This window comes from Alligator sinensis, unplaced genomic scaffold (assembly GCF_000455745.1).
Source record: "Alligator sinensis unplaced genomic scaffold, ASM45574v1 scaffold352_1, whole genome shotgun sequence".
In the NCBI taxonomy this organism is placed as follows: Eukaryota; Metazoa; Chordata; order Crocodylia; family Alligatoridae; genus Alligator; species Alligator sinensis.
The window spans coordinates 1,002,093-1,026,860 of NW_005842223.1; the positions used below are offsets into that span (position 1 = coordinate 1,002,093).

The 24,768-nt window shown below is 40.7% G+C and overlaps 1 protein-coding gene across 33 annotated transcripts in view; it reads left to right on the forward strand.

Annotated features, from left to right (window-relative positions):
• MICAL2 (microtubule associated monooxygenase, calponin and LIM domain containing 2) overlaps nt 1-24,768 on the forward strand; it is a 210,124-nt gene that overhangs the window by 70,271 nt on the left and 115,085 nt on the right. For 21 of the 33 annotated variants that reach the window (XM_025208170.1, XM_025208169.1, XM_025208175.1 and 18 more), the window contains exons 7-18: nt 442-542; nt 4,053-4,310; nt 6,634-6,749; nt 8,154-8,280; nt 8,497-8,587; nt 8,693-8,840; nt 11,414-11,613; nt 12,178-12,287; nt 18,444-18,512; nt 19,190-19,339; nt 21,137-21,241; nt 24,403-24,621. In XM_025208170.1, the coding sequence (XP_025063955.1) occupies nt 442-542; nt 4,053-4,310; nt 6,634-6,749; nt 8,154-8,280; nt 8,497-8,587; nt 8,693-8,840; nt 11,414-11,613; nt 12,178-12,287; nt 18,444-18,512; nt 19,190-19,339; nt 21,137-21,241; nt 24,403-24,621 (1,694 nt within the window). The remainder of the gene's footprint in view (nt 1-441; nt 543-4,052; nt 4,311-6,633; nt 6,750-8,153; nt 8,281-8,496; nt 8,588-8,692; nt 8,841-11,413; nt 11,614-12,177; nt 12,288-18,443; nt 18,513-19,189; nt 19,340-21,136; nt 21,242-24,402; nt 24,622-24,768) is intronic. The other 12 variants (XM_025208182.1, XM_025208186.1, XM_025208188.1 and 9 more) reach the window with 3 other exon arrangements.

The window sequence follows — 24,768 nt, forward strand, 5'->3', positions numbered from 1 at the left end:
TATGGCCCTCTTTCTTGCAGGTGTTGTGGTCCAATTAGTATAATTTTCATATATTTGCTTTAAAGGAATTCACTAAAAATATTTAAACGGTCTGTCTTGAATTGAAACATCATCCATGAGACGGACAGACAGACCAAGAATTGAACTGCATTCAAATTGAGTGATGCACCACATGAGTGCACATATCTGGCTTAAGAGGCATTCCCATATTAGTCTTTTTTAAATTAACATTGTTAATTATTTATTTAAAACAATTGTTTTTAATTAGCTATGGACTTGATCATGCTTGGGTTTAAATTTTTGTGAGGTTGCTGGAGCAAGGTAGGGTGGCACCTCAGAACTGATTCAGGGAATCGTAAGCTTTTGTAGGTGACAGCCTACTTCATCAGGTGCTATGAATTCACAGGAGTCTTCTGATATTCACTAATGTTTTCTTTTCAGGAATTGATCTGGAGAATATTGTTTACTATAAAGATAGCACTCACTATTTTGTAATGACTGCAAAAAAACAGAGTCTTCTGGACAAAGGAGTCATTATTAACGTATGTATACATGCCAGACAAAACCTTTTACTGTATTTATTGATTTTTATGAATTTGGTTTAAAAATACATAAGAGAAGCTGAATAAATATTTATTCGTGTTACAGAAGGTGTAAATTGACTAGCCTGATCACTTTGTGATTAAAGTACGACTCACTTAGATGGTGTTCTACATGTGCAAGAGAACTGAAAATGCTATTTGAATTTGTAATTTAAAAAACTGGGTGAAATGTGACCATGAGTGAACCTGAAAGAGTCATCAGCTGTGCCAGCATTGACCTCACTAAAGATAAAAAGCCTCAATAACTAGGGACCAAATTGGGTGAATCTTTGTAAGTTTAATAAAGCCATTGATGTTGTCTGTTCAGTTGTCTAAATTGGGTAATAATAAAGTTGGCCAAAACTTCCAAAGTAACTACTAATTTTTGGATGTCAAAACTGAGACATCTACAAAGCATGCATTTTCAAGAAGGTGAATACTTGACACTTTCTGAAAATCAATCCTCTTCAATGTCTCTTTCATTGGGCAAAAAATGAATTTTCCTGGAAAGATTACAAAACTATTATAGCAAGAGACAGGGTTTTCTTAGGATGAAAATGAGTACTGGCATGAGGACTCTCAAACTTGTTTGGCCTGCAGGTTATTTTAATGTGACATAGTTGCCACATTGAATCAACGCTTATTTTGCCTGTGAGGAAGCAAGTGTAGGTCAGAGCAGGTGCAGGAGGATGGGATGGAACTAGCTTCTAATAAATGGAGAAAAAAGAGGCAGAAATAAGGTGGGACAGGTTTTGGGAGGGGTGGGCAGGAAGACAAAATTACCGGATGAGAGTATTATGAGGCAGATGCAGGAGTATTGTAGAGATGGCTAAGAGTTGGAAGAGCAGGCAGTTTGGCTTGTGGACCTTTTTGAGTCACAGAGCCAGGGCTGGAGGGATAAAGAAGGCTGAGGACAGAGAGCAGCTGAAAGGTTGGCTTGCTGACTTCCCCCTATTGAGAACTAGTGCTAGAAAGTCAGAAGACTAGCAACAGAATAGTAACATAGGGTTTTGACTACTGACTTCTGCTAAATCTGGCTGGAGGGTTGGAGAGATTTAAAAGCCAGTGTGTTAGTCAAGGAGCTTGTCTGTGGGCTGGGAATGGTTGATCACCAAGGAGACCCACTGACTAGCCCAGGGCTGAGAAGAAACAACCCCTGGATGGAGAACCTGATGAATCCCTGCTGGAAAGAGCAGAGAGGCCAGCGGGGCTGAAAGAGAGGGCTGTTTGACAAAGAATCTTGGGGAAAAGTTTTAGGAGTGGCTGAAGATGTTAGCACTGGGACGTCTTTTTTGATGTGCTATGTCTACAACTTTTAAGGGGTAGGACCTAGTGGGATGAATCACTTCTCACTTTATGGGAGGGATTTTTAAGGATTATTTCTACTGTTGGAGAAAACAAACCACCACAAGTAAGGATGACTTTAATCCTATAAAATGATTGGTGGAGTCTTCAAGGGGCTGATGGCGAAAAATGGAAATGGCTCCCCACCATACAGGCAATTTGGGGAGGGGCATGCCCCCCCTTTTTTGAAGACTAGTTTTCTGATGAGCTCTTGAAAGCAACTTCACCGTGGTGGAGGGTAGAAGCTGTCCACATGACTCCCACACTGAGCAGCATTCCCTTCATGGCTGTCACCCACTCTCAAACCAATATGTCTTTTATTCCTGTTTTGGAGAAGTGTTCAGACCAGAATAAGATGAAACAAAATGACATCAAGGGCTGTGACATGGACTGCTCCTTGGATGTCAACGTAACATTTGGATTTTTTTCTCTATATATATTTTGGCTTCAATCTAAAATGCTACCATGACCATCAGGATGAATCTAACTTTTTAGCACCTTGCCCTTACTACTTTTATAAACAGAAACCATAGTTGGGGATGGACTTGTTTGGTTGCCTGTATGTAAAGCATTTCATAGACTAACAAGGTAAACACCTTCCTTAGCCAGAAGGCTGGAGCTGAGATACTAGACTGGCTGATTGAACTGTGTGCCACATGCTGTGCCTGTGACTTTCTGGGGACAGAGGTTGCATTTTTCAAACTTTGGCTGATCTTTTCTTTCTTCCCCAGAGACAGGATCAGACTTAAGTTAATAGAACCTGATAGTTACAAATCTTTTCCAAAGAAGAACACTTGATACCAACTTAGAAACCACCAACTAAAGATTGCCCCTACCCTGAAAACAGAGAGACAAAGAAAAGAGTTCAAAATTGGAGACTGACTTGGTCTCTTGGATTTCATATTTTTGTGTTTTTCAATATTTTTGTGCATGTCAATATATTTTAGCATAGAATAAGCAAAACAAAACCACTGTTAAAGCTATGAGTACAAATCTATTGTAAGTTTTTAAAAAGTGCCACCCGTCCACTTATACAACATTAACCCCTACCATTTTCAATCTTAATTCTGCTCCCAGGACTCTGACACAGGGTGCACACACTCAAACCAGTCCAATTTTGGAGCTTGGGCCATGTGTCCTTAAGGTCAGGGGTTACTAGTAGATCCACAAGATTTCTCTGAACCATTCATGTTGCATGTTAAACAGGCAATTCAACGTGAGGCAAGTGAGCTAATAATGGTTTTGATTCATCATGAGTTTCATGCATGATTAAGTTTATATAGAAACCTATTTAATCACTGACCTGATGTAAGGTGACCCATAAAGTAGGGTCCCTGAGAAGCTTGAGTGGTTTGCTTTAAAAAAAAAAAAATGTCTACCTTGTCCAGTCTCTACATGCATCTCGTAAAATGTTCATTTTGATACATTATAAGTTTGACGTTCCTTAGTATCTAGTCAGAATTCTGACTGACACCAAACAACAGGGCAACCCACATATATAGTCTCAGTACTGATGGGAACGTGAAGGGAAGATCAATTGCATACTGATAAGTAGTGATGATGACTATGGGGAGGCTGTAAATTTATCGAAATAGTGGGTAAGTGATGGGATAGGTGAGGTAGCACTATCTTCCTTTGCTTGCTTAGCTTGCAGCTTAGAGCGTTACTACTTCTGGGTTGTGCTGAGACGTTTAAAATTACAGTGTGCACACCTACATGTTCATTAATGCACTTTTGCTACTGTGCATTACATTTAGTACTTCTAATGTGAGGTACTAAATAAATGCATATTTTGCTGCCCTAATGCACAGTGGCAAACGTGCATGCTTTTTTAGTGACAATGCACAATTGCCTAATTTTACTGTGCATTAGTGTATTAGTACGGTTTTTGATGGGACACTAATGCAGAGTAAAATAGGCTACTAATGCACATGTGTAGGCATTAAAGCACATGTGCCCAGAGTGCCTGTGTTTGTTTGCTCATTAATAAATGTTCTAAGTATTTAAATAAATCTCCTCCAACCCTTTTGTGATGCAATGTTACCATCCTACTATCCACAGCAATATTTGGTCCTGGGAACAGACTTGTTTAAAATCTCTCCTAGTGCATGCATTTTCTCTTTTCAGGACTATATTGATACTGAAATGCTCCTATGTGGGGAAAACGTAAACCAAGAAAATCTGCTGTCTTATGCCAGAGAAGCTGCTGACTTTGCTACCAATTACCAGCTGCCTTCGCTGGATTTTGCAATTAATCACTATGGGCAATCAGATGTAGCCATGTTTGATTTTACTTCCATGTATGCCTCTGAAAATGCAGCTTTAGTACGGGAGAGGCAGAGACATCAGCTCTTGGTTGCCCTGGTTGGAGATAGTTTACTGGAGGTAATGTTTTATGCCAAAATAGAATTTTGTTGTTTAGGGCATTTTTTAAAGTTTATTTTAAATGCCTTTGGGGAACATATTTATTTCACAAAATGTTTTATTTGACAGAATAAAAATCAAGAATCTAAAATGTGAATATTGTCTGGTCACCAGCATATCTTTAGATCTTTGCACGGGAAGAGCAGAATTACAAGAGGTCTGAAACATGTTTAAATGACTGTTTAGCAACCTGCAACAGAGAATAGCTTTCCTATTTTGTTGTTTGTTCAGTTTCTGTATCTAACTGTTTTATTTAAGAGACACTCTCAAATTGAATATATTTAAATAATCTATTTTGTTCTTCTATATAAATTTCCAGTTCCACACTATGCCTTGTTTAGTAGAATGATTGGATTAAAACACATTTTTCCTTCCCATTTTATAAGGTTTTTTCCTGTAAGGAAGAAACTGGCTTGAGTATAATGAATAAATGATTAAATGGATTCTACGTAGAATGCTTCCAAATGTACAAAGTAATCAATTAATTACTAGAAGTAACCATAGTCCCCAGAAACCATTTTCCCCTAAACTTAACCTGCCATTCTAAACCATAGCAGAATAGCTTAACAAAAAAAAATATTCCAGAGAGTAAAGACAATCTTGTAAAGTCCTTTATTCTATTTTAAGTGGGAGTCTGATCATACAGACTGGGGTTTGGCAACCAATGGCCCATGGCTCGAATCTGGACCTCAAAGCTCCAATTAGGCATGGGGGATTGGTGGCAGGGAGCTGTGCTGTTGCAGGCCACTTCCTCCTTATTGCTCCCCTCTGCTGTGGAGGGGACGGGAATCTGCTGTGAAGATGTGTAGGCAGCTAGCTGTTCTGGAGGAGTATGGAGACTTCCAGCCTGCAACCACAGCCAAGTTGCAAGCTTTGGTCTGCACCAGAAAAAGACTGCCGACCTCTGGTGTGGATCACTGCTGATATGTGTAACTTTACTTAGATGAGTAAAGTTGCTGACTTGTGCAGATGTTTAGACTGCTCATTCCTATTCATATTTATCCACTCCTGCCTTAAGGTATTCTTCCTTTTGTGGTCATTCGTCAGGATGTCTTGCAAAATAGAGGAAATGTTGGTTATTCAGCCGACGTTGTTGAACCATGTCATATACATGCATTGCCAGTGAGGATGCTCTAAACAAAGCAGCAGACACTTTTATCTTTGTCTTACATTAAATGTCCTGAAACACTGGTTTGTTTGTTTTTTTTCTTTCATTTTCATGCTGTGGTTTCAGTAGCTAATACATGCCTAATAACTTCGACACAGATTCCATTTGATATCGTATATGCTATATTTCATAGCTCAAAGCAGCAAGTTCAGTCCTCAGGTGGCATAGCTGGTGCAGCCCCCTTGAGAATATGGCCCAGTGATTTTACTCAAGCCTGTCAGAGTGTACTGCATTGTATTACAACCTGAGAAGTGTACGGTGTAGTAAATGCACAGTGTGTTCCATATGGCCAGATGTTTGAAACTGATACAGCAGATCTTCAAAAAAAATCAACTGTTTGGCTTAAAATGATGAGGTTTTAAGTAATATGACCCAGTATTTTTTTTTTGCCTCCTGACTCTTGAGTACATCCTCATTTTCCAGCCTTTATTTTACATTGGGTAAAGTTGAGAGGCTTTGCAGAGGTTCATGCCTTAGGTAGCTGACTTGGGATGCACCCTTGCAAATGGGGAAACCTGGGCAGGTGCTCCTTGGGCTTTAGGGTCCCAATCCTGCATGCTACAGGAATGGGAATTCTTGGAGAGCTCAGGATTGGACCCTGGGGGTACCTGACTCAGGTAGCTAGATAGTGCAGGCAGCTCCAGACTGCCCAGGGTCTCCTACCTTGAATGCAAACAGTCACCTGATGCAAAATAGTGGCACAAATTTATACCAGTTATGTCTTGGCCTTAAACTCTGGGCATTTGTGACATGACAAGGGGCATGGACATCTGTTTGCTTGGCCTTTTGTGTCATCATAATAAGATTTATGGCGGCATAAAAGCAACATCTGTCTCCAGCCATAAGGGCTAAAAGCTTCTTTAAAAAACGATATATATTTAAAATACTTATAAGTAAATAAATTAGCTAAGTTTTTCACATTCCCAAAGCTTAGACTTTAAGAAAAATGCCCAACATCATGAGAGTTGGTAACACTGGGCACTAGAACTTTCTCTGGCTTATTTTGAGACTCTACAAAAACCTAGACTGTAAGTTCACCTGGCAAATGCTTCTGTAATAAGTCTGTTTAAGAAAGATGAGGGATTAAAATGGCTAAACTGTAAATACTTCTTACAGCCCTTCTGGCCAATGGGTACTGGCTGCGCAAGAGGCTTCCTAGCTGCTTTTGATACAGCATGGATGGTGAAGAGCTGGTCTCAGGGGAAACCTCCACTAGAGATCCTTGCTGAACGGTAGGCACTTCCTTTGTTTTAGTCTCTTTTTTCTAAAGAAAATTTTAATGGACTTTAGTGATGATGAAAGATTTTGAAAAGGATAATACCAGAAACAAAAATATTCTGCTTGGCTGAAGCGGCAGTGGATTGAGACAGCTAGTTATGTTTCTGCTGCACAACTTACAAAGTCAGAGGCATAGCACTCTGCAAGCCATTCAGTAGCTTTAATTAACTATTTTTACACCCTGGGCAGAGGTGCCAGAAAGCAAGGAGGGATGTAGGGAGGCAGACAGAGGGCTAAACTAGCATTCTACTATTGCAACATGCCCTCTAAATCAGTACCTGGGGATAAGGTCCCACATGTGGGCACTTGTCCCTCCCTCTCGCTCCCACCTACCTCCCCTGCCCCCTATACAGTCATGTTACTATACAGTATAGTCCAGGTCCTCACTCTTACAGAGTAGGTTTTCATAATTGAAGCCTGAGTCACTGACCCAAACCAGACTAAAATGCTGAGAAAGAGCTGAAACGCATTGCATCCAGTTCACAACACTACAACCCATCTGCTCCCCTAAGCAATCATTTTAACCAACGTGATTTGATATAATTTTAGCCCAAAACAAGTGCAGACCCTATATTACAGTAATTATTTTCATAACCAACATCCAATTTTAGCTGCGTCTTTTTAGTTCATGCTCTGGGCATGACATAACCCTTATTTACTTTCGCTAAATAAGCACAAATACATATAGTTTTTGATCATATGTTGTGTCGCATAATCTGCTATTGTCTCTACTAAAAATTGTCATTAAGATGCCAGCAAATTTTTGTTTGGCAGTGGCCCTGTGAGTAGAATATGCTGACATTAATGGTTCCAGTAGCAGAGATTTTATTTTCTTACATCTAGCTGGGCTGCTTTAGGGACTGATATGTAATAACTGTTGAGAAACAGCTTTTTTGTGGTAAGCATTCAGTCAGGCTTCTACATACAGCACTGTCTGAGGCAGTGGCTCACAAATGATGCACATGCAACGTCATTCCAAATGGAAAACTGAACAGAATAGGACCTGGTGGTTGTGGGAATTGAAGGATGACTGGATACAGGACGTTTTGTGACTAAAAGAGAGGTTACTACTTGGGTGGAGATTAAAGCAAAACCAGATGACTTTGCATGATGTAACCTCCTTGTTTTCTTGCTTTCGTCCTGCCTCGGGAAGACCTGAGCTTCTATCCATGTTTAATCATCTCAATTTTTTACCGTGCTGGGACAGCATAAGCAGTGGTACAGATGCAACTCCAGTACATAATATTACATTCTGACAGTTTCTGAATAGAGGCAAGGGTTGTTGTCAAGTTAAAGTTGGAAAAAAATGTTTATATGCTAATGCCTTCAACTAACACATCCTCATTATTGTTTATAAGAGAGAGCATTTATCGACTCTTACCCCAGACTACACCTGAAAATATCAACAAGAATTTTGACCAGTATACCATTGATCCAGGGACACGGTATCCGAACTTGAACTCGAGCTGTGTTCGATCCCATCAGGTCAGTACTTTAAAGGCTCCCCCAATGATATCAGCGTTCATTTCTGTCCCAAGAGAATTGTGGCTACTGATAAAATGCTGAATAAACAAAACCTCCATAAGACTTTCTGGATTAGATCAGGTTATGTGATAAAGCTCACAAGAAAAGTGTAGATGATATTAAAATTGCTTGCAGATGTTTATGTTGAAACGAGTCTTAAATTGTTTTTGCTCTTAGGTGAGGCATCTGTATGTTACAAATGAACTACAACAATGCCCTCTTGAAAGGGTAAGCTCTATTAGAAGATCAGTGAATCTTTCAAGGCATGGTATGTGAAATTTTACTCCCCACATGATTCTACTACACTTCATGTTCAGAACTTTTATAGCTTATAAAAAGTGACTAAAATAGTCTTCCTATATTATAACCACAGAATCAGATATTCGACCGAACAAGCTTTTAACCTGGTGTCAGAAACAGACAGAAGGCTACAGGAATGTTGATGTTACTGACCTCACTACCTCTTGGAGGAGTGGCCTTGCATTATGTGCAATTATGCATCGCTTCAGACCTGACCTCATGTAAGTTATACGTGTAGAGTTCGCTAATTGTAGGATATTGAGTTGTTTATAAAAGTATAGACTTGTATAGGGTCAACCGAAACAATGCTGATGGTCTAGAGTCCTCTTTTATCATTTGTTTTTGCAACTGGTCACACAGTATTGCCAAGTTTATATTTTCCAGATGTCCTTGGCCTGGCACGTAAATTGTAAGGCGTATACTTTCAAAGAACTGTATGGGCTTTTAGACATGTGCTTCTTGTTGACTTCAGTGGGAATCACATGACTGTTTTAAAAATGTCATTGCTTTGAAAATGTGGTAGTTTGTATTGTCTTGTGCCCGGAGGCATATTCTCAGAGAATTCTCATAGAAAAAGAACAGAAAAGCTATGAACTAGCCAGTTGAGGTACTGCTTGCAATCTAGCCATGGTTAGGTTGTCTTTTGTCTAGAGCAGTGTCATACATACCGAACAGAGTAACAGATGCTGAGGTCATCCTGCAAGAGTGGGATGGATCCAGAAGGGGTGCAGCTGTGTAGTAGCAGTGGCTGTGCCTGAGGTCTGTCTGGAGACCCTGCTTTTATGCGACTCCAGAACCCAACGAGTAAGTGCTGCTGCTGCTACTCATTCTTTCCTTTCCGCTGCTGCTGAATTCCATGGGAGGGGCAGGGTGAACAGCAGCAGCATTTACCCCCTGGTCTGTGAAGCTGCATGAAAGCAGGGGCTTGGGGCAGACCCCACCCCAGGCATCTTGTGAGCTCAGAGCTCATTGCTCATATGGAACTCCAGCAGGAGGCTTCACTGACTGGGCAGTGAGCTCAGAGCTCACTGAACATATTGCAGCACAGTCAGAGTGAGAGGTGAGTAGAGTACACTGGTTGCCCTGTTCTTGGATCCACTACTTTTGCGAGTGCACTGCTTGAGATTAGAAATTTCCTTTATTTCTTTTGATGTTAATTATGGGGCTCCTATTCCCATTGCATTGCACTAGATCTAAATTCTTACATGTGAAAGTGTAAGAATGCCTCTTACTCCAGTTCCTTACTGAGAATTCAAATTCTCTGAGCTGAGCTACCAGTAATCTTTGTTGTTGGTAGAAATGCTGCCTTATGTTCTCGCAAACTCTCTGGCTTTAGGAGGTGCATATCCCCTTTCTTCCTCCACCCTCTTGGCCAGATTACCTACCCCGAAGACTTGGAATTCACAATGGGACTATTACAGACATTTTAAAGGAAAACCCTGAATAGAACAAAATGATGCACGTACAGAACCAAATGCTCTGAATAAATATTGTTGAGCTGGAAGATTTTAATGGCTATCATCAATCACAAGCTGATGTGCGTGCCTGCCACCTTTCATTCTAGCTTAAATGGAATCAGCAGTTTGGCTTCTTACTAGGTTGTGGTAGGTGGAAACAAAAGAATCTATCATCCATAGTACTGAAGTACTGGGCCTGAGGAAGAACTAACTCTAGAAGAATAAAAGATTTCTGTTACTGGTTTTAAAAATGGGGTCTCTCAGATGCTTTGGCAAGCCATGTGTATAACAGAGAAAGGGAGCAGGAAGCACAAAAAAGCAGTCATAAGTATGGCCCTGAGAGGGTGCAAAGAGATATTCTTTTGGGCACAGCACTCGCTTACAAGGCAGGCTGAGAAAAGGAATTGTATGCTATTGTTTTTCCCTGCATTCAGGGAAATTGAACTGTGTAAATGAACAGGGTTGCACCTAGAGAAAAAAACTGATTGGGACATCAGCATTTGCTACCTATCAAGTTTTGAAATTTTAACTACTTTGGCCTTGGGCAGGGGTAGCTCTTGGAGCGAAAACTTTCACATTTACCTTGTGGAGGAAGACATTTCTTTACCAGAAGCTATATTTAAAAAAAAAAAAAAAAAAAAAAAAAAAAAAAAAGGTCCAGTGGACCAGTAAGGTAGTCACAAATGTGTGATTAAAATCTAATTATCACATACCTCTCAGACAAGAACTTCACATTCAGCAGGTGTGTGTATGTGTGTGTATATATTATAGTGTGTGTATGTGTATAGGGCTCCAATCTATATATGAATATAGTTATATATAACTACTACACGTGTGTATGGTATGCCGCCTTATAAAGAAATGTGAGTTTCCACAGACTATTCATTATTTTATCTGGTCAAGAGCTCAGTGATTTTCTTTTTTTTTCTTTTTTTTTTTTTTTTTTTTTTTTTAATACTAACTGAAATAAGCTGCGTAAAGATGATGAAATGTGTATTCTGGAGAGGAGTGTTTTATATCGTATTCATAATTGATAGAATATCCTGATCTTTCTCTTGGACCAGGTCAGAACATTTTTTTTTTGAAAAGTTCTGTTCAGTTGAACACAACTTGAAATCTACCATTGAGAACATTATAGGAAAAAGCACTTTTGGTGATATTCCTGAGCTATACACTTGGATAGACTTCATAGAGACAACCTTGCAAAAGATACATACAGTCTTTAATCCATGTAGCACTTTAGTCATGATATTTCCCAAAGAAGCAAACAGAGCTTCATTGTTTTTGAAAGTGGCAAAAGTCAGGCCTCTACTGATATTAATGCTTTACTCTCTCAGTGACTTTGATTCTTTGAATGAAGAAGATGCTGTCAAAAACAACCAGCTGGCATTTGACATTGCGGAGCGAGAGTTTGGAATTCCTCCCGTCACCACTGGGAAAGAGATGGCGTCTGCTGGAGAGCCTGATAAGCTCAGCATGGTTATGTACCTCTCAAAATTCTATGAGCTATTTAGAGGAACACCTCTGAGAGCAGTTGGTAAGTGAGCCTATATTGTTCTTAAATGTTATAGAAATTGGAAGTAGGTCATTTCATCCACAATGCCTCTGAACCCCTGAAGTTGGGCCAAAGTCCATTTCTCATAGCAACGGTATCAACTGCTGTGGAATGCTTGAATGACTTTTGCTGTCAGCAGCAGCTATCTCATGCTTAAAAGGGGAAAAAAAGCCCACTTGATTTGGATGAAGGATTGCATTTTCTTTGTGGCTTTAGAGGATAGGAGCATACTGAGTAACTACCTTTAGAGATCTCATTAAGGTGATGTCAGACTGTTACAGAAGCTTACTAATGATGTGGTTGTCCTCCTCCACCTTTATTCCTGTGTGTGTTTCTTTTAACTATTTTTTTCAAATCACACCTAGATTTTTATTAATGTACTTTATTCTGCCAAGAGTGTGGGCTCCAATACTCTTATGCTATTCATTATTACCAATAATAGACGACAAAAGTGTTTTTGTCTCCCACAGAAATAAAGCTTTGAAAAATGACTGTTTTATGTGACTATAATATCTTGAAATGGTGCAAACATCTTCATTTGAACAGATGCTGTGGACAAGCAAAATGGAGAAAATAATGACCTTTCTTCTGCAAAGTCCTCAAACTCCATCTTTAACTACATCAATTTGACGTTACCAAGGAAGCGGGTACCAAAAGTAAGAAGCTTTTACCCCTTACATCTTCATCTCCTTTTAAAGAGGTTAAAGGGACACTATCAAGCCCAAAATGTAGCTTTTGCATAATTCCTACATAACAGAACACCAGCAGAAATAAAGTAATGGTCACATAGCAACAAAACAATAATTCCAATGCAAACAGATATTAAAGAAAAATCATGTTGATTTTTGTAACCTGGGCTTTTAGAGGTGCACCAATATATTGGTCCCATATCAGGTTGGCACTGATATAAGAAAAATTGACTGTATTGGCAGTCTGCTTTTTTGGGCTGGTGTGGCCAATAATGCCACTGATAAATGCCCCATGCATGCACAGCCATAGAGCAGCATGCACGTAGGCCAGGTGCGCAGCCCGACAGCATGGAGAGCAGCCAGGGTGGCTGTTAAGTCTTTTGTGGGGAAAGGAGTATGGGGAGGCAGATGGAGGCCCATGTGGTGAGGGAGGGAGAAGCCAGGGAAGAGCAGGGGACAGAGCTGCAAGTGGCTCATCTGGGGAGGGGGTGGTTCCTGCTGCAGCATGCACCCCGGGAGGGCATGGGGCGTGTGTACTCCCAGATCTGCATGCAGGGCAAGGGCGGGCTGCCACTGTGGGCTGGGACCCGAGTGATGCTGGGCTCTTGGCCCCGCTTGGGGTGGATGGTAGTGGCGATGGGAGGGGGGTTGGGGAGACTATGACAAATTTTGTGGTGGCTGCAGCCCCCCTCAATCCCTTTCCCAGTGCTGCCGCTGCCTGCCCTAAGAACAGCCTAGCCCCCTGCCAGGAAGAGCTCGGTGCTCCCCCTGGTCCCAGCCCACATCAGCAGCCTGCTCTCACCCCACGCACGACTCTGGGGGCACATGCCCCCCCATGCCCTCCCAAGATGTGCACAGTGCCTGCCCCAGCCCCATTCCCTTCCTCACTATGGGGGCCTTGATCTGTGCCCCCACACCCCTTCCCTCTCCCCTCGCCTCTTTCTCCACAACAGACTCACCAGCCGGACACTGCTCTCCACGCTGCCTGGCTGCATATTGGAATTGGATGCGTATTGACTGATATGACTCATGAAAATCAGCCATCGGTATCGGCTCAAAAATTCTGTCAGTGCACCCCTACTAACATTGCTGCACTATGCTCTGAAATTGATTAGAAACTAATAGTGATCATGATCAATTATTTTTTTGCAACTGAAAAATTGCTTTTAACTTCAGTGGGAATTTTGCATGTACAGTCAGTGAAGTACTAGGCTCTCTTTGGGAAAAAAAAAACCTAACAACTCTACATTTATTGTCCAGATGATTGTCTTGTTTTTTAACACAGAGAAACAAATTTATATTTAAGATGCATATTTCTTAGCCTGGCAATGTCTATTTCCAGAGACTTTGTCCTGTAACTTTATTCAGTTCCAGATGATTTCTATATTGCTTACAGAAGAGGAAGCTTGTTTTAAATGATTTATTTCTGGCCAATTTTTGTTGTTTTTGTTTTACACACTATGATGTATAAATTAAAAAAAAAAAATTATGAAATATTACAGACTTGCAAGAGCTATGGGAAGGTCCAGTACTTTCCCTATATAAATTACAAGTTTCTTCATCAAAGTTATTGTTATATTATGTTGCTTTATAGGAGACAGTGAAGTCTGTTGCCATGATGTATATAGACTCAAATAATAATTAAACCTCTGGAATTGTTTTTTACTTGTTTAATATCTTATAGTAATGATTTGAATGGTTGAGGAATAACATAGTGAAGGTTTATAGCACTGATGCCACATTTTCATGTTTCAGTCTCCAGAATGCTTAGAACCCAGTGTTGAAATTAATTATAAGTAATTATGTCTACTATTCTAAAATTCAGTGGGAACACTCACCAAGCATAATATTTAATACTGTAAAGGTATATCTAAACATTGCCCTATAGCAATGTAGCGATCATGCAGGTCTACACATGATCACCAGCTACATTATCGTAGCTGCGCGCTCCAAGTCAGGGCAGGCACATGTGATGTGAAGAGAAATTACGTCCTAATTAATGATTCCTGTTACCAATCAGACGTTCAGAGAAGAGGATGAAAAGAAGTAGATACATGTCTAAAGTGATTATCACCTAGGGCCCAGATTCTGCACACCCTTAGGGTATGTCTATACGGTGATGTTGTTATGGCGCCATACTGGCACAGTACAGGTGGTTACTGCACCATACGTGCAGCAGTTTGATTTCTCAGCTATTTCGCCTTAGTGACTCAGTATACCAGGGGAGCACACCTCTATGATGATGTAGCTAGCAATCTCATATAGACCTGCATGATCACATTGCTATAGTGCATTGTATATGATGTAGTGCACTGCTACATTGCTGTAGGACGACATGTGGATGTGCCCTTACAGTATTAAACATTATTCTTGGGACTGAGTGTTCCCACTGAATTTCAGAATAGTAGACATAATGACATATAATTAATTTCAAGACTGGGTTCTAAACATTTTGGACTTCCACTGAAGTCAATGAAACTTTGTAAGGAGTCTGAGTCAGCAGTATCTGATACAGGATCAGAGCCAATGAGAGTATAGGGTTAGCACTTTGGAGACTTGCCATATACTCATGTAGAATTATACTGAAAAATACTTTTCACAGTTTTAAGCTTCCCTCCACTCTTTAGTAAAAACCTACAGCTAAATGAGATGGGTAGTTGGCGGGGGGGGGGGTGTCAGTCTTTCATGTCCAACCCCACCCTTATCTTTACTTTTTAAAATAAGAGCGCTTGCAAGATCTGGCTCGAAGCCAACCTCATCTCTGTAATTTTTTAAATCTAACTGCTGTAAATTCTAACCAACCAAACCAAATTACAGCAGCTGGTGTTTCCTGAAACACAGAATAATGCAAACCTGTGAGAGGTTTGGTTTTGTGTTTCCTGAGACGTCCATGACTCTGTAATAATTCCAACAGTCATGAAAGTCTCACTTGCAGAAGACCCACTTCCTACTATGTTGTAACTTTAATCTATTGCACAGACATAAACAGATTTTTTCTGCCTGTACAGGCATGTTAGATTTTTCTTAGTTTTATCTTCCACTGCCTTGCAGATTAACTTGCAAAAGTGACAGACAGAAGGCAGCTTTTCTACTGTTTTCCAAGTCAGTGACCCTAACAGCATTCTCTTTACTTGTATGAATAATATAAAATTTTCACTGTTTTATTACTGGCTAGAAATTTGCCTCCACCTTGTCGCTTTCAATTCCAGTGTAAACATAATTTTTCTAACCCAGAAATTGCCTCAGATCTTGCAAAGATTTCCTAGACTGACTTGTGTCTTACACACTGTTAATTCCATAAACACATTTTTAAATCATGTGACCAGTCAACCACCCAGTAATCTCATATATCCTTATTAGGAAACCACTTTTACCCATCACCCACTTGCAAACAAAACAAGACTGTGGCACGCTTACCATCAAGCCCAACCAGAGGCACACCACATGAGCAAATAAACATTGTCCTCTCTTAAAAAGGATGACTTCATTGAGAGGGACTTTTTCTTATTTCCATGTTGCTACTCACAAAAGTGGACTTTTAATAGTGGAAATCTTCATATTGCACTTTTTCTACCAGTCATTAAGACGACGGACACTAGAACAGTGGAGAGGAGGAGATTATTAGAATAGTCCCGAGTGGGAGGAACAGCTTTCAGTAGTTCTTTTTATTAAATCTTGGCATGTGAGAGATCAAGCTCACACGCCAAGCATGTGTGAGCTGCAAATGTACAGCATCTTTTAAAACAATACTTACTGCCCTCTCCTGAGAAGTCTAGGTAAGACAAACAATTAGATTAGATTTTGCTTTGTGGTGTCTTGCTGGTGCCACCATCACAAAGCTTCCTGCTTTATCTCAGCCTCCAGATCTCAGACTTTGTATATCTTTAGTCTATACTCAGGGAGCCAGAATACCGAGGCCACTTCTTGTGCTGGAAGCTCTGCAGGCTTTAGCAACCACTGCTAACATGGAACACAGAAACTATTGCCCTGTAGCACCACTCAGCTGAGGACAGGAAGTTAAGAATACTATCATTGTGTGAGGCTGCCAGGGAAATGAAGCTTGATGGAGTGTAACTACCCACGTTAGAAATGGGCATAACTCTGGATTTTAAGATCTCTCCCTGTAGAAAGTGACGTAGGACACTTTCTAGAAATATAAATAGGCATGTACTTTAATGTTGCATCTTGCAGAGAGCTGGCATTTTCAACAAAACAATATTCCTTAATGACATTATAGAGTGTTGCTTGATGCTGACCTTGGGAAAGGAGTGCCACATACTGAACTTGCAGCAGTATCTGGCTTTGCCTTGGGTCTTTATCCTTTGTTGGATGGGGGACCTCAAACCTATTTTGTGAGAGTTTTGGAAATTGCTGCCTGAAGTTAGTGCAGCTGGTTTGCCAATGTGTGCTGGACTGGATAATGTTTTTTATTTTCCTATTAGTGTCAGCACTGTTCCAGATAAACTGAAATTTCCTGCACTCCAAACTGTAAAACGAGTTTTAGGTGTTTACATAACAAGGAGCACAGTCCTCAGGATTGGAGTCTCTAGGCAATTGGTTCTTTTGAGGTCCAGCTTTTTAAGAATATATAATCAAATCCTATTGTATAATATTTTGAAAGGCAACATTATCCTGTGCTCTTCGTTCTCTCGTGTGGTCTCTGCTTTATGTACAAACTATTTTTCAGGACATGTTGTACCATTACACTGCAGTCTTGCTGGGCAGACTGATGCTCACACAGGGCATGTAACTAGATTACTGAGAGCCAGTGCTTGAAAGACCTTGTACCCCTATATAAAAGGAATCAAAATATTGTCGTCTGTTTCTTTTGGTATTTGCCCAGAAGTTATGGTTGGGATAGTTTCCATTTAGTGCATAATGATTTATTATAAGCAGGGAAAATATAAAGAGGAAGCCTATATTCTTTGATCTTCCTTCCTTTTATTGCTGGCCCAGATTACTGCCTTACAACTTGGAGAGAAAAAGCAAATCATTGAACTATAGTTGACTGTTATAAGTATACTGTATAGGATGATGTTTACTAGGCAGCAAGATTTTCTGTCATGATTACTTCCATAATTTATATCAGTTAATTGTAAATTGAATCATAGGTCCAGGACTAGTTTTATTATTAACATTATTATCATTATTATTGTTGTTATTAATAGAAGCATGTTGTAAAACTCTAAATTGTTTGTGTGCACACATTTAGAATACAGAGTATATTACCTGTCTCTTCATCTGGTCTCTTATTTAACACTAAAGTTGTTAAATGTATGCATAACTTTTAAGTACGACAGCCATCCAGTTGAAGTAACTGTGAGCATGATTGGGCATAAGTCCTTTGCAAGACTTCAGTCAATTTGATTAAACTTATGGAGATAAGAATTGTTTGATTAGGGAAGCAATGCTGTATTTTGCTTTGAAGAAGAGCATTTGACAGTCTAGGGCAGAGGTGGCCAACCCACAGCTCCCTAGTCTAAACTTCTGAGTTCAAGCTGAGTAATATGCTTACTGCGAGCAGTCGCATCACATGACATGACATAATGGCTATGGAAGGTGGACACTGTGTGCTTGTCCAAAGATTCAAGGAGACGCATATTATCTTCTGAAGAGCTGCATGTGGGTCCGGAGCTGTGGGTTGGCCACCCCTAAGGTATGTGCATGAATTTGCCTGGAATCACTTGTATTAGCATCTTTCTATTCATGAATTTCAAAGCATTTAACAAGCAATCATTCACTCATCCTGGAAACAATTTTTTTTATATAGTTTTCATATAGGAGGGAGCCTGAGACCAGGAGGGAAGAGATTCAACAAAGCCTTTAAGTGTGTCTACTGTCCCAACAAAGCCCAGTAATAGGTACATTCTTACCCAGTTGGAGCCCACCTTTAAATATGGATACTCTGCCTGAGATCAACAAAATTATTCACATCATGCTGAGCTAGGGCCCTAATCAGTAGCAATAGTGGAATAATCCATCAAGCCTATAACTCCTAACCCACAGTCCCATTCTTCAGCAACACCAGATTATTGGCTAAATCTCATAATTTCCTACATGTTGAGATATTCAGCACAAATACAGTTGTGATCAACATAACTTTGTTTACCTTTGTTGCTTCAGGTTGAAAGGAAAGAAGAAAATGAAACAAAGAAAAGGCGTCGAAAGGGTCTTTCTAGTGGCTTTGAGGAGGTCAGTGTTTAGTGGCGTTGGCGTGTTTAACCCTGTCCTTTGCATAAAGCCCATGATAATGGAGCATCAGGAAGCAATTTTAACAGGGTCCTGGCCTTATATTTGACAGAAATGTGCCAAATAAGATGCACATCCCTGTTCCTAAGTGGCCTGTAATCTTTAAAAAACCTTGTTGTACACTGTGGTATAATTGGGCCTTGTTAAATATTTAGTAAAGGAAAGTATGAGATTTACATTCCATGATCCATTTTTGGATTCAAGAAATTCTTATTTACACTTCTTTTCCTGGCTCATTTAGGAACTTTTAAAACAAAATTAAATAACAGCATTTCCCTCTAGCATGTGCCCCTCTCCCTTCATGACTGTTTGTCTTTATGGCTTCCTGGTCTGTGATGCGTAATGTCAGTTTAGCCTCTGTAATCTGCATTTTTTCTCTCTCTCTTGAGGAGTGGGTCACCAGAGATAACAGTCCATCTCATACTTTCATTTACTGGCGGTTTTTTTGTTCAACAGTAGTTTTCTAATAGCCGATAAACAGCTTCCCTTTTCTCTTCATTGATAACGGTCAAGTGTCACAAATTGGTATCTTCATTATCCTCTTTCTCATGTCGTAATGTTTGGCACAATAGCTGCAATTCTCAACTTTAAGTTTTTTGTGTTGTTTTGTATTTAAACAGGCTTCAAGTTTTTCAAACCAGGAGACAAATTCTGGGAAAGACCAAGGTGATGGTAGAGAAGGGGTGAATAAAAATAAAGTCAAATCCATGGCAACACAACTGCTGGCAAAGTTTGAAGAAAATGCCCCAAACACATCGCTTCGGAGGCAGGTGAGTGATAAATGAATGTAAAATTCAGCTTTGAAATTGAAGCAGTCTTTCCTTTATGATGGTAGGTTTCAGATAAAAATTGGATTGATATTGAATTTGGGCTTGCTTTTGTTTTTATTTTTTAATTGCAAATTTTATACATATCAGATATAACTTTTTTTTCTGCATTTATGCGGAAATGTAACTGGTGGTTTTATAGACTGTCCAATGTCTACTAAATAGATGGGGGATTTGTGTTGTCAGGAAACCTGTTGTGAAGTTGTATCTAAAGTTGTGGCTTTGTAGTAGAGCTCTTTTGTTTGCTTCTTTGTTTGTTTTTATGGAGCTAGTTTGACTGGTTAAAGTATTGTTAAAAATTCCTGGTGTCCATGTTCTGTCAATACTAGTAGATGACTCTAAAGATCTAGGGTAATGATTTCATTATCTCCCTTTGTATCCCCTCCATCCCCCACCCGAGAAGGAAAACATCATCTAAAGTACAGAGCAAGGGTTTACTATTAGAAGCATGTGAGCAACTCATATCCTCATTCATGAGTTGCACTCGCAAATGGAACATGCCATGAAACTTTTGCAGTTGGCCATGGTTGGCTTGGGGAAGGCTACTTACATGCCTAAAGATAATCCTGTGTTTAAGTATTTTTCAGATTAAGAGATTATATGTTTAAAATTACATTTTATTTACTAAACAAATTTTAGCTTGTCATCCTAAGAGATAAGGAAGGAAATGCACTGAGTTTATATTGGTAAATTAACTGTGACATCCCTTCATGCCCTCTAGCTACTACAGTTTATTTACCTTTTTAGACCTCTATTCATTTTTTTGGGATGGTGTTTCCTCTCCCCCCCTCCCCCAATTAAAACCTACATGTTCCTGAAGTGACTTCCTTGTTTCTTCTTTGTTATCACAAAACATCACCCCTTGCACAATGTGTATCTGTCAGCATGGGTGTCTTCCATGTTGTTTCAGAATACCTTGTTGTGTTATTTTCTGACTATCTTTGTATTTGCTATTAAAGAATATTTAGTATTTCACATGAGTACAGTAAGAGCCAGCCTTAGAGAAAATGGTGCCCTGGGTGAACTTAACCCAAGTTGTCTTTCCTGCTTGGTGCAGAGGGCTGGACCCAATGATTGTCTGAGGTCCCTTCCAACCTTACAATCTACGACTCTATGAACTTGTATTTTGCTGTCCAGCTTCCCCGCCCCCCCCCCCAAGTCAGCGGCAGGTGGGCAGAGGCACAGGGCGCAGTCTGGCAGGGAAGTGGAGTGGCATGCTGCACCAGGCAGGTGGACGGGCAGGCACTGCTGCTGCTGTGGGCAGACTAGAGCAGACACAACCCCACACGCATATGCCTGGCCCAGCTCCTCCTGAGCAGCAGCTGGAGGTGGGGGTGGGGTGGGCTGGGCTGAGCTGAGCATCACAGCTCCTGCCTGGGGTAGGGATTGGCTGAGGCGGGGCAGGGCAAGGGAAGAGAACTGCTGTGTGCATGGGCAGCTCATGTGCGTGTGCACGTGCATATGTGTGGTACCCTCCTGATCACGGTGCCCTGGGCAGTTGCCCATGTCACCCACCCCTAAGGCTGGCTCTGAGTACAGTTTTATTGGAGGAACAGGCCAGTAAGTTGAGCATACTTGAAAAGAACTGTACAAAATACGTTGTTTAACTCCTCCTGTGGTCTCTCTACACCAGCAATTTTTCTTTCTTTTTCTGCCTCTCTCAAATAAGATTTCAAGCTCTCTAACCTTTTCTCTAATATTTTCTACTGTTTTGTATGGAACAAACAAATGGTATACAAGGAGTTAGTAGATAAACCAGCCCTTCTCTCTTCCTGTCATCCTCCTGTCAAACCTTGCTTTGCTAAGCCTCAGGATCCAAGTCCTCCACCTCAGCCCAAATGGCAGGTAGGAATATATAAGAATTACATTTAACAACGATCCTGTTTTCACTTACTGCTGTGGGACTTGGTGTCTTTAAATGACTCCTGCACACCCAAATCAGTTCCCAAATAGGATTCCATTGTTGGTAGCTCTGTGTAGTGGTTGCATGCAACAATTGCTGTTTAAAGTTTTGTGCCAGGCTGTTGAAGTGTTGCTGCTCAATCTAAGGTGCATGTATCCAAAAGACAGTAAACAGATATAACACAACTTGAGTTGTTTTGCTTTTTCTTAGTCTAATTAATAAAAAAAGGATCATAAAGCTATAATGGTATGTTACCTGATCCTGACTGGATAGGAAACCTACTTAAAATGATTAGTGTTAGCATTCAATGCACCCTAAAAACACATGGGTCAATTTCTGTTTCTTTAATCAAGCAGAACTCCCACAGACTTCATTGGAGAAGTCATGCATTTATATTAGAAGATATTGGAGTAGCAATGTGTTGATGCATGCATGTACTATGTGGTTTGTTTTGTTGGAATGAAACAGGAAATGCAGTTTTACTTAATAAAACCCTGTGATTCAATATGAGTAGTGATGCAACAGGGGGTTTAGGATTGGGTGTAGATAAGTATGCAAAAGTTAAATTGATTGTTCATTTTTCCATATCTTTTGTCTGGAGTCTCTAATATTTTATGACAACAATCTCCCCTGAAAACCCCACTGCAATATTATATTCACACAGTAAAACCTTGACAAACTGAGGAAGTTTTAAAAGCAACCTCATATCAAATAACATTAAGACCCATTTTAACATGTATGTATTTATTTATTTATAAACCTGATCTTTGTGGCATGCCAGTAATAATTTGGAATAAACCAGAAACCTGAATTAAATGTGAAAATGGGCCAGGGGGCAGAGACATAGCAGAATAGCTTTGTGCCCTGAGCAGCTGTAGGGTGTGGGCCAGTGCTGGCTGCCATGATCCCAATGGCAGTGTGCAGCTGCTGCTACTGCAGCTATTTTTGCATTGCCCCTTACACCCCGCCACCTCTGTTAGGCTACTGCCAGGAGGTCTGCCGTAGAATATAAAGCCATCTCCCATACTCTTTCTTTCTGAAGATGAGAGCTCAGTGAAAAATACAAGTAATGAAAAAGCTTTGATTTTCTTGAACTGGTTGAGAAGTACTTTTAAAGTAAAATGGGGCTTTTTTACACAGTAGTTTTGGGTACTATCTGGAGCTCTTACCCCCTGAATTGGTTGCATGTTAACACCTTTTAAGTGTCTTAAAGCACTCATTTGGTTTAAAATTACACCACTTCAGAGCAAGACTATATTCAGTCTGCCCAATTTTTCTCTTTGTCCCATTAAGGTGTGGCCACTTCCCACAGTTATTCTACCTAATCTAAAGTCCTTCAACTTCCCAGGATGCAGTGGACAAGCAGGGCCACAGTGGGCTGGGGGGGAGGGAGGGGCAAGCTCCGGAGAAAACAAGGATCAGGCCCCTCGGATCTCAGGTGGTTCCAGGGTGGTGGTGGAGCGGGGGCAGGCTGAACTCTGGCAAAAAAAAAAAAAAGGAGTAAGCCCCTTCGAGGTCAGCTGGCTGGACAGTGCCTGAGCTCTAAGGGGCCAGATCTTTTTTTTTCTCTGGAGCTCACCCCCTTCCATGCTGCCACCAGCAGGAGCAGCGAGCCAGTCTGGGTGGCAGCAGGGGGAGGATAGGCTTCAGAGAAAAAAAAAAGATCAGGGTCCTTAGATTTCAGGTGGTGCCTAGATAGCTTGCTGTCAGCCTGGAGCAGTGTGCCAGGAGCGTGGGCTTCAGAGGAAAAAAAAATCAGGATCCTCAGAGCTCAAGCAGTAGGAAGCAGTGTGGCCCCCAAGCACTCCAGGGTTACAGCCGTCTGGCGGGAGCAATGAGCCACTCCTGCCCCTAATGTATTTTTTGGCATTGCAGCCAATTCCAATAAATACTACAGAGTAAAAATGAAAGACAGAAAATGTGAAGACCTTGTGGCTGACAGCACTGACTTGGTTTGTACTAAGAAATACTTTATGTATAGGCTCGTAGTCCTGCCCCTATTCACCAAGCCTCTAGTGACAAGTCACAGCTGTACAAGTGAAGGATAGTCACAGTCTCATCAGAGGTGGCTTGTCTCCTTATGGTGCAACTGCTTCACTGAGCTGATTTAACATTTGTTTGGCTTACAGCATAAGGGGTAAAAAGGGCCACCCTTGTTGTACCTGTAACAAACAGTACGCTGATGGGCATTTTGTTTATCAGGAATATGACCTTTATGTACATTTAAATAAATTGGTCAGGCATCCTAAAATAAAGGTCTGGCTTCAATAAAATACCAATCACATTTAATTACAATACAGGCGGCCCTTGCCATTTGCGGGGGATATGTTCTGGAGATCCCCGCGAATGGCGAAATCTACAAATACGGTACGGGGGGTGGGGAGGGGTATGGCTGCGCTGGCAATTGGCGGGAGCCCGGCGACGGCAAGCGCAGAGTTCCCAAGGAGTTCCTGTAAGTGTATTTAAGATGTGGGTTCAGCATTTGCAAATATTTGAAACCCCAAATGCCATACCCACGAATAGTGAGGGTTTCCTGTACAGAGCCTCCATTTCAGATCAAAGGCCATTTTTTTGTAGTCCGAATTTTTTAGACCCTTTTTGAACTGCTGCACCCCCCCCTCCCCCCCCCCAAAATCTTTTGCCTCACAATATTCACAATGTATTTCTATAAATTTGGGAGAAATTACCAGTAGAATTATGCCAAATAAATGGTACACTTTTGATGTTTGAAGTGTAAAAATACCTAGCAGTGTAATGCAGGAATAGTGCTGCAGAATACACAATGGTTCAGAATGTTTATTCTCTTCCAAGTAGCATCAGTGGAATTATGTCTAAGGATCAGAAGGTGGCTCGACCTCAGTTTACAGTGGCCTGCATGTGTTGTACAGTACTAGTATAATGCAGTGCATGAACATATGCATGAGTTAAATACTGTATGTTGTAATATGTACAGTGTTCCAAGACATTAGAGAATCACTGCAGTACATTAAGTGCCTTGCTAGGTGTCTAGTTGTGGCATACTGTTATAGAGGCACTCTTGGAAGAAGCATGTAGTGCATGATGGTATAGAAAGCAGGCTTTCTTCATTTGAAGTGTTTCCCAGTTTCAGGCGGTAGCTAGAACTGAACATGAGGTACGAGAACCAAAACAACCTTTTCATGATTCTGATCATATGGCCAAGGCATCACAGAGCACAGAAAAAGCACACAGGCAGTCCAGTCTTTCAAGAAACTCAGAAACTCTTGCATCTGGCTGTCTTGCTGCCTCTGTACTGTCTGGAGTGCTTCAGCGCCTTCAGCATGTGGAAGAAAAAATTCATCAGGTGACAAGTAATTTCTTTTACCCTTTTCTGTTTAAGCTATGCTTTTATTCTGGCAATACTATGTATGCTCTTTTTTTTCCCTATGTCCCTCAGCTTTTCCTTTTTAACTACAGTTTCTATAGTAAAGAAAAAAATGTTGCCTTTCCC